The following is a 12,252-nucleotide window of genomic DNA, read 5'->3' as shown; positions in this document are numbered from 1 at the left end:
AAAGCAGTAAAGCTAAATTATGGACCGTCCATTTGATAGGCTTAATCATCACTCATCTCATAGATCACATCTCAAATAATAGTAATGTGGGCAAATATTTTTACTAAGTTAAAAAAAGTTGGGGATTAAACTGCACATATTAAATGATCTCAGTTACTTCAGTAGGAAAACAATAAAATCTTAGTAATTAAGGGTGCCTGGTTGGCTCAGTTGGTTAAGCATCTGCCTTCAGCTCAGGGCATGATCCCAGAGTCCTGGGATCAAGTCCTGGGATCCATCCCCCCGCTCATGCTAATTCTCTCCCTCTCTCGTACTCTCTCTCTCAAATAAGTAAATAAAATCTTTGTTTAAAATGTTAGTAATTATTTTTTTTAAGATTGTAATTATTTATTTGTCAGAGAGAGAGCACAAGCAGGGGAAACGGCAGGCAGAGGGAGAAGCAGGCTCCCTGCTGAGCAAGGAGCCTGTTGTGGGGCTCGATCCCAGGACCCTGGGATCATGACCTGAGCCAAAGGCAGGCACTTAACCGACTGAGCCACCCAGGCGTCCCATTAGTAATTATTTTTAAGTTGTAATGTTATGAGTGACTTTTTTCCTAGTTGTACTTTTCAGAAATTTTTACATTCTCTCAAACCAATATTGTTTCCATAATACAAAATGTTTTTTTAAATTCATTTAAGAAAAATGGTTCTAATGCCATCAACTTGCAGAGGGATTACTATCCTCACTGGCTAGGCCTCCCTAAACTTTTACTCCCTAATTCCCCTGCATCATCATGTCTCCCAGCCAACATTTCTCAAATGTCCTCCCAACCAAAATCTCCAATAACTCCCTAATGCCATCTCTGAATGATAAAGAGCAGATATTTTAGTCAGGGATTTAAGACCTTCTACAGAACGAGTTCATTTCCTGAAGTACTTTCTCTTCACACTCCTCTCTTTGGCTAGATTTAAGTGTTTTCTGATTCTGAAATGTTCTCAGCGTCTAGTATAATGTGAGGCACATAATTAGCACCTTTAAAACAATCCAAAAATGAACTTGAGAGCAAAAATAATTCCCCTACGTTTGGGAATTTGAGGGAGGACATGGAGTCCAATTTTAGGAAACAAGAAATCCGAAGAAGGCAGGATTACGGGATGTCCTCTAACAATAGTGTTCAAGCAGATGGCCACTGTGCACAGCCGTGAAGGCGACGAGAAGCTGGGCTGTCTCAGGCTAAGCAGGACGAGTGACGTTAGAAGGCTGAGGAGAAAAAAAAGGAGCCACCGCCAGGCAGGATTGACCGCAGGGCAAAAGCGGAAACGGGTTCCCTCGGGAGCTGTTCCGCATGCAATGCCCCGCCCACCCCGGAAGTCCCGGGAGTCTCTCTCTCAGGATCTATTTAGTGAAAGGAAAACCAGGGAACCCTGTGGAGTGGTATCAGTGCCGCTCGTCCCAGACCCGGAAGGGTGAACCAAGTGACACTTGGGATCACTTCCAGGTCAAAGGTTCTGAGAAAAACAAGCTTCACTGACTTTCACTCTGAGTAAATTAATGTCCCAATTCCCAGCACAGGCCTAGAGAAGTCAACAGCATCCTGTGCGTCTAGATTCAGGTGCTACAGGCTCAACTGGTCTCACAGCTACAAATCTCCGACTGCTGTGTTAATGTTGGGGCTGCAAGTTTGAGGTGAACACACAGGGCCTACGTGCTTTAATCAGCCAAAACCTGAGCAACATGTGTTAAGATGAACATGTTTTTTGTTTTGAAATGTTAATACTCACTTTGGATAGTGTTCTCTGTTTCCTGTAACTCTTCCTCTCCCTAAAACTAGTATGTGCGCGCGCACACACACACACACACACACTCATATAGGTTGTAAAATAAATGTTGGTAAACCAAAAGAAGGTCCCTCTTACCTATCTCCTTATGTATATTTTCATGTGTAATCTACTTTTCCTATTTTATGAATTTTGGCTAAAGTCGTGATCTATTTGTGTATCTTATCTTGGTGAAAAAGGAACCACTGGCCCCATTCCAAACAGAACATTGTCTTGCCACCTACTACCCTCTCTGTGGCTTTCACGTCAAGCCCAACTCACCACACTCACAGATTCTAACCTCAGAGGTGAAAAGATTTGCTTCTGACAAATTAACTTGAGGAAATCTGATTTTATAACTCTATGATACTTATATTTAAAAGTCCTTCAATTAATATCTGGGAAACCTGCTACAGCTGATCCTGGAACAATGCCGCAGTTCAAACCTGCATTGTTCCAGGGTCAAGTGTACCTTAAAAATAACAAACCAGATCCTGACTTGCTAAAACTGGATTAAATAAAAGCTACTATCATTTTTAGAAGTTAACTCCAAGACATATGCCTTCTTCCCTGTTCAGTCGGGAGTCTGCTTTTTCCTCTCCCTCTGCCCCTCCCCCTGCTTGTTCTCTCTCTCTCTCAAATAAAAAAAAAAAAAAAAACCAAAAAAAAAAAAAAAAAAAAGATGATATGCCTTCCTCTCCCTCCACAACCAAAACCCCAGAATCTGAAAAAGATACATTTTGGATAAATGAATTTTGTTTGTTTTATCTGTTCAAAAGGTAAAATTTTTTAAGAATATATTTTGAGATTCTCTCTCAGATTCTGGACAGAGGCTTTCCACATGTAAAAGCCTCGAAACACAGGAAGTCCTATTTCACAGATGAGAAAACAGAGGTACAAAACAACCTTTGTAAACAAAGTGCTTTGTTCTAGCTTCAAAACTGTGACAGTACAGGAATTTATAACCAGGAATTTTTTCCACCAGATAGCACCCCAACTGAGAAACATTTCCAAAGACCAAAAAGCAAACAAAAAACAAAGCAAAACAAAACCCTATTCTGGGCAAGGTATTTGGTAAAGAGAATAAAAATTCTCATGACAAAAAAAAAAAAACCCACTTTTAAATGGGTGGAGCAGGGCTCCTGGCCTCCAAGTCACACAGATTCATCTGAGCATTTGTACTTTATTCTTCTAATTGCTTGACTTCCCACCTCCCTCGGTGTCAGCTGCAACTTCTGGTTTGCAGATGCTCTTATGCAACTCCATTCTATTTGCAGATTCTAATATGACCAAGTTTATTCATAGATTGCTACTAACCAAGCTCCCAATTCCTGAGGATCTGCTGTATGCTAGGCACGGTGCCTGTCAGAATATACCTCATCTTTCTAATCCTTACATAGCTCTACGAAGGAGATATTATACCCAGTTTATAGGTGAGGAAACTGGGGCTCAAATTGTTTGTCCAAGTCTGCACACCAAGGAGAAGGCAGGATCTAGGGTGGGCCCTCAGACTCCGAGCTGACTGCCTCCCCCAGGCCTGCTCCCTGGGTGCTGCCAGAGCCACCTGCTTGTGAGAACAGCTGTGAGGTCAGAACAGAGCAGCATGGACGGTGCAGGGCTCTCTGATCCCTGGAGTTCATGAGCATTGCGAGCTTGCATCGTGGACACCATGTTTGCGGATTTCGTTCACTTCCTGGGTCAGAGGAGAAAATCAACGGAAACCTTTTGTAAAATGTGAGAAAGTCATACAAATGTTGCCCTTATCTTTTTTTGGACTGGTAAAAGGTGAATAATTTTTTTAAAAACCTCACATTTTAATCCATTTCAAAAGCAAGCAAACAAGTGGACTGCAGTTGAGGCTACAGATGGGATTCATGGCTCCTTGGTTGGCTAATGGCCTCTGAATTCCCCAGGCAGCACGGGGGTCCTCACCCTATATCAGATGTGGGAGTGTGGCCCAGTGAGCCCAGGACAGGGCTGGTGCAGAAACAGATTTTCATGAGAATACTCAATACCAGGTTTTGCCAATTTTATTGGAAAATAAGTTCAGTCCATCGACCAGTGATATATGCTGTACATGGATCTGGAGTTTTACTATATAAAAATACTTGGTATCTGCTCACAATTGTACAAACAAGTTTCTAAAAACCCTTCATCATTAACCAGTAAAAATATAATTTATCAAAAACACCACTGGAAAAAAAATGGCTCAATACCTTTTCTTCTATCACAAATACACAAAGAGGGGTAGGAGAAGGAAAATACAAATTCTGCTAAGCCAGTTTTCACAACTGGAAGCGAAAGGCTTTGTTGGCAAACTTTCCTCCAAACACTTAGGCTGACCAAAAAAATATCACCATCAGATAATGCAGTGAAATCTAATCAATGGGGAAGGCCTGAAAGAAAGAGCTTAAAAGAGGTTTTCAGGGAAAACAATAAAACAAAGGAAGTGCCCAAAGAACTAGGAGTATAGCTCCTTCCTCCAGAATCCTCCACTGGGAAATGGGAGTGACACAGTGACATGCACTTTCCTGTCGGGGCTCCTCCTGGCTCCGGGCACATCCCTTGACTCTTGTCCCTCCCTAAATTCCAGATGCAATGCCACTGGCAATTCCTGGTTTTTCTCCCCGCTCTTTACTTTCTGGCCAACTTTGCTGTAAGTCTAAGTTTCAGAATTGGCTTTCTTGGCACTACACACACAAGTGTATTTTATAGATGACAGACTAAAAATCATCAGCAAGCATCTGATAGGCCTTTTGGTCATGACAGCCCCACACCCCAGCCCTGTGTGTGCTGCCAAATAAAAATAAGGCACTTAAAAAAAAACAAAAACAAAAAAACCCAGCAGTTCCAAAACAGTGCAAATACTCAACGCTGCCAGATCGGATCCAAGAGAAAGCAGGTGGAAGGAGAACAGGCAGGGCATTCAACTCTGTTTTTGTTTGGCTCTGATCACTTTGGCGGGGAGGGGTGCAATATATACTGTATAAGTCTGTGTTCACCCATATTATTAAACATTAAAAATGTAAAAAAAAAAAATGGGGCAACTAGCACATGAACTTGGCTTTGCAGTTTTCCGGGGTTTCCAGGGTTGACTATCATCAAGTTTCAAAAAATACTTTCCTATACCAAAAAACCAACTTGCTTTCATTTTTAATTGACTAAGAAATAATTACCTTTTGGGAAAGAATATATGAAAGCAGAAATGTTTTTCAGAAAACCTAACCATAATTTTTGTAAATTCCAACACTCAAAAGTTTAGAATTTGGTTTCTTAAATGAAAGCCTTCCTAGACTCAGCCACCATCCTAGAAAACAACCATTTCTTCTCACAAAAGTGCCAGGGGTAGGACTGAAGGGGGACATTTATTGACCTGAAGTCAAGTGTTCAAGACATTACATTCGAAGGCAGCAACACTGTTGTGAGCCCTAGGTCTGAGAGGACTAAGAACATAACTTTTAAAAAATAGGTCACTTGCTTTCTCTATAAAATTAGGATGATTGCAAAACTTAAATATGATAATCTGTGGACATTTTTCAACAAGAAAGCCCTACCCAAATCTATGTCAAGTGGGCAAATTACTTGTGAAGTCACCCGGACAAGGAGAGACACACCCCCCGGCTCCCCGGCATGGAGCAGGGTTTCTGGTTCGAGGCAGAACAGCCTTCTCATAAAGTGACAGCCAACAGACTAAGTGCTATCAGACTCAGAGGAGACAGCTGGTGTCTTAGGGCAGTTTCTTGGGGAAATCTCTTAGAGAAACAGAGTTGGAATAAACTTTGAATTTCATAAAACTCTGGTCGGCTGGAGAAAATTCAAGAAGGTATTCTGGTCAGAGGAGACAGGAAGGAGAAGCAGAGATGAGGGAGCCCTAGGGGCGGGTGTGAAGTTGCACGAGGCTGACCTGAGAACTCACAGAGCAGGACAGTGAGGGGAACAGCTGTGCCGATGGACTGGGGGAATCTGGGGGCTTTAGCTCCTCAACCAGGAGAAACCCCACAGAGGTGTTTTAGTAAGAGCAGGAAGAGCTTAGAGCAGCACTTTATGATGGACAGCTAATCCGTGGGCCAGGTGTGTGACACAGAGGAAAGAGGAAGTGACTTGAAGTTGTCCTTCCAAAGAAGCCATGAGTCAAGTGGAACGCAGAAAAGGAAGGTAGAACAGAATGGTCATTCCAGGGGGTGTAAGCATGCAGAGCTGGATCAGGTCTCTGCTACTCCTGCTTTTGAAATTTCCTCTCTGCAGCAAAAAGCTAAGGTTATTTCAAAATCATGCAATCCTGCAGGATCCCTTTTTTCACCGAAATGAGAATTTTAAAGGTCTGTAACATGAAACTCGGTCTTTGGAAACGGACAGCTGGCTGCTCAATGCGTATGGAAAGTGGGAAGCAAATGTAAAATTCTCCAAGAATACTTCTACCCTCCTCTGTGAAACACCAGTCTCACTTTGCCGGCAGCACTGCCAAGGAAAGCCAGTGGGGGGCCAGGGACCGGGCAATCCCCAGACTGGGCCACAGCCCCGCCCTTGGATTGTAGACAACTTCATAAAACCGTTTATAGGTGCTAAATATTTCCTGCTTGTTCTTCCCTCTCATTCGCGGTCCCGGTGCCTGTTTTCAGCAGTGCAAACATTCAGACGGGGCATCTGTTGCCTTCTAAAAGGATTTCCAAGCCCTCAGTTGTGAATTGCTCTGACCTGCTATCGTCACCACATTTTGCTCCCTTAACAATCCGATTCCAGATGACCTCAGGGATACGGGACACTACAGGTGCATTTTATGACTGTATATTCAGTGGGGGCACAGCCCAGCCCGCAACGCCCAAAGACAGGAGTCACCCAAGGAACTCTGGGCCAAGCTTCTCCCTGCTACCCGAGAGGCACCTGCACCTCCCTCTGCAGCGTTTTCTTAAGAGTCTGGCCCTGAGGCCAAGGACAGAAACTGGGGTTTGGATGAAGGGGGCTGCCGCTGGACTGGCATGTGGTATCTGACGTTCTTCCAGAACTTTGTCTTTGCAGACCGCGATCCCTCTCTAAAGTCCCCTGACCAGCGTATGGCCCCATGTTTCTGCTTAATGAATTTAATGGTTTCTGGCATTTTCTCATAGTCTTGGATTTTCTCCAGTTCGAGCAGGACAACTTTAATTCCATCCTGAACGAAAGCATTGTACATTGCTATCTGCTCTTCAGATGAATTCCCCAGGCAGCCCAATCCTGATGCTTCTGGGACCAAAATGATAATCAGTCTTCTGCTTTTCCTTATGTTTTCATTAGTGACCTCAACAATGTCTGAAAAACATGAATAACAGCAAGAGTAAGTAAAATTTCAATTAATAATCATTCTCTCCCAAACCAAAACCTGACAAGGTTCTTCCCACCCCATCCCTTTTGTCTTCTAATGCTCTTTTTTCCCATCCTTTTTAAAAATATTTTATTTATTTATATGAGAGACAAAGAGAGAGAGAGAGAGAGCATGAGCAGGGGGAAGGGCAGAGAGAGAACAAGACTCCCCGCTGATCAGGGAGCCCGATGCAGGTCTCAACCTCAAGACCCTGAGATCATGACCTGAGCAGAAGGCAGACGCTTAACCAACTGAGCCACCCAGATGCCCCCTCTTTTTTTCTCATCTTAATTAAGATGAAAGAAGTTTCCGATTTTATAGACCAGCTCAAAACCTGACCCACAGAAGCTGAATATTTCATTTAGGACTCAGAATACTTCCAGTAGAAATTCTAAAACCCTAAACCATTTGATCTCTTCCACCCCTATTTTGCTATCTCAGTTGTAAAGTAACTATTGGATCTAACTAGTTGTGAAGTTTTTCAAAACTAAATAAAACTTAGTTAATTCTTGTGCCAGCAAAATATGAGAAAAATAAGTACTTTGCATTTAATAGATGTGAAAATCATCATCACACATCACCGAGGAGGTTCTTATCTGTATACCTTTGCCACAGTTCTTCTAGAAAGATGAAACATAACTTTAGCAATTATTTTTACAACAAAGACTTTTACTTTTTTCCACGACACACTTACCTTCCCCAACATAGGCATCCCTTCCATAAATGAACAGTTTATATCCACACCGTTCTTCCAAGACCTCAGGCAAGACTTTAAACACAAAAATATCTGAGTTAGAGGTGGACCCTTCCCCAAGGGTCTTTGGATATAGTATGTATGCATCATAGGTCTTTCCATCTGAATCTAGAGGGGAAAATGCAAAATATTTAGATCCAAAAAACAAAAACAAAAAAAACCCAAGAGATTTGGTAAAGTCAGTATCCCAAACATGAATTTCAGAATAAATTAATTTTTGTGTGTGAGGGTATGAATGAAGCAGCAATACCAAAAATACAATAACTTTTTAAAGTGGTTCTCTCCTACAAGTTTCTATTTATTGTGTTTTACTATGAAGGCATTCTTTTATTACTCAATGGCCACCTCAAGTGCAGAGATTCTTTACCTCTTGGTCTGGGAACTATCCTTAGCTCCCTGGTCTTATCTTCTTCCCTGGTGTCTCAGCCCTGAATTCTATCCATTCTTCCTTTTACGTATTATTGTAGTGTTAAAATTTTTTGCAAGGTTTAAACAAAAGAGAAAGTGAGAGCTTCCCTGATGCATGAAAATCGCCATTTCTTTCCTCTGAAGGCAGATCATGGGGTCATCTATGTCCTAACCAGCACTGAGCAATACAAACTGGATTTGCAAACAAATGCTCTAAATGCCTGTTTATCCCACCATTATGAACACTAAAGCAGTAACTTGGAAAACAATGCTATTCGGTCTGTTCAGTCCCCAAACTATAATTATGTATAAGAATAACTACTATGCTTGTATATGCCACTTTTCATTTTAAAATTTAAGTAAAAACCCTCTCAGTTATCTTCTACATCTCTTAACTATCCCCTTTCTCCAACAAGGAGACATTGCATAGAATACAAAATCGTACCTTTTCTGGGGAGAAAATCATAGCAAGAATCCCTGTACCAAAGCACAATGTCAACCTTGAAGATTTTGTAGATGAAAACAGAGCATGTAATTATTACTGTTAGCATGACAAATACACCAATTGTGTGCTTCTTGAAATCAGGCACTATTGTGGAGAAGAGGAAAAAAATATGTTAGAAACAAAAGAATTAAAAACTTGGGCATACCAAATTAAATATTATCATCCCAGAGAAACCATTTTTGGGACGGCTCTGCAATCCTAAATCCCAGATAATATTAACCAGTTCATTATCATCACTTAATAAAACATACTAACATACAAAGCCATCTAGAATTGATACTTTATAAAACTGAGGTGCACTGTATTAAATTTCCACCTAAATATTATAATACAGTTGACCCTTGAACAATACAGGTTTGAACTGTGTGGGTCCATTTATATGCAGTTTTTTTTTACAATACAATTACTGTAAATGTATTTTCTCTTCCTTATGATTTTTTGATAACATTTTGTTTTTTCTAGCTTACTTTATCGTAAGAACACATTACATAATACACATAACATACAAAATATGTGTTAACTGTTCATGTTATCAGTAATGCTTCTGGTCAACAGCAGGCTATCAGTAGTAAAGTTCGGGGGGGGACTCAAAGTTATACTCGAGTTTTTGACTGGGAATGGGAGTGTTGCTGCTACTAATTCCCATTTTGTTTAAGGGTCCATTATATACAATAACACAGAAAAGATGCCAAAGCCCATAGGATAGAGCACTTCAGAGTAAAACAAGTCAAAGTCACTCAAAAGCCTACAGAAGTTTCTGGAGTGTAGAAGAGTCAGGTGAGGAAAGCTGAAGTTTGGGGGAAAGGAAAAAAGGGGCATAGGGATGCCATACAGAATGTGTCACTCTTCCACATTTTCCTAGCTTCACTCCCTAATTATTCATCCAATGATTACAGAAGGGCAGAGAAGCAAGGTGAAGGAGAGGTAAGGGGGTGCGGTGTAGAGAAGAAAGAAGAAAAGAGTGCCTTCTAAATGTCAGGAGTCATGTAGGCATCCAGAAAAGAGAATCTAAAAGCTCTATTTGGGTCTTTGATCCATCTACAGCTGATTTGAGTATGAAATAGGAATCAAGAGATATACCATTTTCCAGACCAATATCCAATTGGCCCAATGGATAGTTCACATTGATAGCCTTAATTATGGTAGCTTCACACAAGATCATGGTACCTGTAGTGTAAATCTTCTAGATTTGCTGTTTTTATTCAAGACCATCTTGATTATTCTTGCCCCTTAACATTTCCATATGACTTTTAGAATAAATCTACCCACAACATACCCACACAAATATATACCCACACTTGCACAAATACTGTTGAAATTTTGATTGGAACTTTTTTGAATCTATAGATTCATTTGAGGAGAACTGATATCTTTATAACACGGAGTCTTTCAATCTATGAACATTGTATATCCTTCTACCTATTTAGGTCTTCTCTAATTTATCTCAGTGACATTCTTTTAGTTTGTATCACGGAAGTCTTAAACAACCTTTGCCAGACTTATTTCTAAGTATTTGATAATTTTTGATACTATTGTAAATGTAATATTTTAAATTTAATTTCTATTTGTTGTTGGTATTTATTGACGTACATAGAAATACTATATGTACATATATATGTGTTTACATGTAGAGAGAGACTAGTGATCTTGCTAAATTCATTTATTAATTCTAACAGTTTGTCTATAGGTTTTTAAATTTTCTTCCATGTACACATTCATAAATACCCTATATTTAATTCAACTACAAATAATCAAAATATTTCACAAATATTTTTAATATTGTTTGATTATATAATTGAAAAAAACGCAGTAACTTCTGACATCCTCTCTGGAAAGTGGATATTTAGGCTGTCCTATGCTGTCATTTACCTAAAAATATTCATTAGATACCTATGATATGCCAGATTTAAGTCACTACTAGCTCTAGAAATAGAATGATTGGCAAGATAAGTGGTCAGCACCGTCACAGAATTTAAGTCAACAAAGAAAACTAAGTATGACAGATACTGTGACAGGGACATAGGATTCTCTGAAAGTATATAACAGAGGCATTGTCTGTTTGGTCAGAGAGCTGGTTAAGGGCAGGCAAGAGAACAGAAAGCTTCCTAGAAGAAATAGTTCATCTGACAAGTGAAAAAAAAGAAATTTGCCAGGTTAAGAGGAATCCAAGAGCGTTCCAGCCAGAGGGAAACAGCATTGTAAACCTCAAGGTCATAGACTCTTCAGACAGTAAACCAAAACTGCATTTCAAATATTCTGTGTTTACCTGGATGTATTAATTGGATATATGCTGAATTTATACCGTCTGTATTCTTGGCTACACAGGTAAATGGATATAGATAAAATCTACTTTCCACTTCTGAAATATTAAGAATGGTGATGATTGTATTCCTTCTTCTATTTGAAGGATTTTCCACTCTGTTCAAAAGAGAGAGAATAAATGAAGTTGTTTAAGTAAAACTATAACTGAGACACATATACATGGTTCATCTCTTTTTTCGCTACATGAATTGCAGCAGAAATTATCACCAGCCCTATGCACAGGGATAATAATCAGGCTTTTAGCAACATTAATCTGAGATTTTATAGCCCAAAGACCACTGTGCATCAAAGACTCAGTAGTCGAGATCAAAGTAAAATTACCAGCTTCGGAGAAGAAAAAGATGGATGTGCATTCTAGTCACCATGGGGGCAGAGAGAAGAATACATGAAACAAGAGGAGACTGGAGCAGATGACCAAGGAGAATGCTAAGGAGTCAGGAGTTGATCCCTAGAGAGGAAACAGAAAACCACTAGAGACTTGAGAGGTGGAGTGCCCGATTCTCAGTCCCACTTAATGAGTCTTTCCTAAACTGTTTAAAAAACGGAATAACATGACGGGTAATTCAGGAAAGTTGCTTCATTGGAATGTTGTAACATGTTTATCCAAATTCAAGAGAAAGCCTTCCAAGTGGTCCGGAATTTGCACCACAATGACACGTATTTTTACCTGAAGTGTGTGAGATCTTATAAATCCTGTTTCGCTCAGCAAAACTCAATATGGGCAGCAAAGGGTCAAGGGCCAATCAACTAACTTTTGCTATCCAATTAAACCATCAAGGTTGTATAAATTTCATGACGTGAAATTTAATACCAAACTTCTCCGTTGCATGAGTGGCTTTTAGCATACTTACGGTACATATTCCTCTGCCAGCACGGAGTCCTCATCCTGAATTGATGACCCGTTCCACTTCCAGTAGACATAGTCACTAATGTGGCCACTGACATTGCAGATCAGTTGTAGCTTGGATCCTGCAAAGCAATGTAGTTTTAATCATAGCAATTAACTTTTATCTGATTTATCTAGATTAATAAACGGCCATTGAATAAAAATTTTAAATTATAGAAAAGTACAAAGAAAAAGAAAAGTTGCCCTTAAGCCCACTACTTGGAGATAACCATGATTAGT

General features: G+C 40.1%; 1 protein-coding gene across 1 annotated transcript in view; it reads right to left on the bottom strand.

The window, feature by feature from the left end:
* Positions 1-3,813: 3,813 nt before the first annotated feature.
* Positions 3,814-12,252, bottom strand: part of IL1R1 (interleukin 1 receptor type 1) — a 71,157-nt gene continuing 62,718 nt past the window's right edge. Inside the window, 6 exon segments of the mRNA XM_021680339.2 lie at positions 3,814-6,719; positions 6,721-7,085; positions 7,832-7,999; positions 8,745-8,888; positions 11,071-11,222; positions 11,978-12,095. Coding sequence (XP_021536014.2) covers positions 6,666-6,719; positions 6,721-7,085; positions 7,832-7,999; positions 8,745-8,888; positions 11,071-11,222; positions 11,978-12,095 — 1,001 coding nt within the window. The 3' untranslated portion in view covers positions 3,814-6,665.

The sequence above is a fragment of the Neomonachus schauinslandi genome, chromosome 10 (assembly GCF_002201575.2).
Source record: "Neomonachus schauinslandi chromosome 10, ASM220157v2, whole genome shotgun sequence".
Lineage (NCBI taxonomy): Eukaryota > Metazoa > Chordata > Mammalia > Carnivora > Phocidae > Neomonachus > Neomonachus schauinslandi.
Note: the sequence above shows the minus strand (reverse complement) of the source record. Positions and strands in the feature narration are given on the sequence as shown.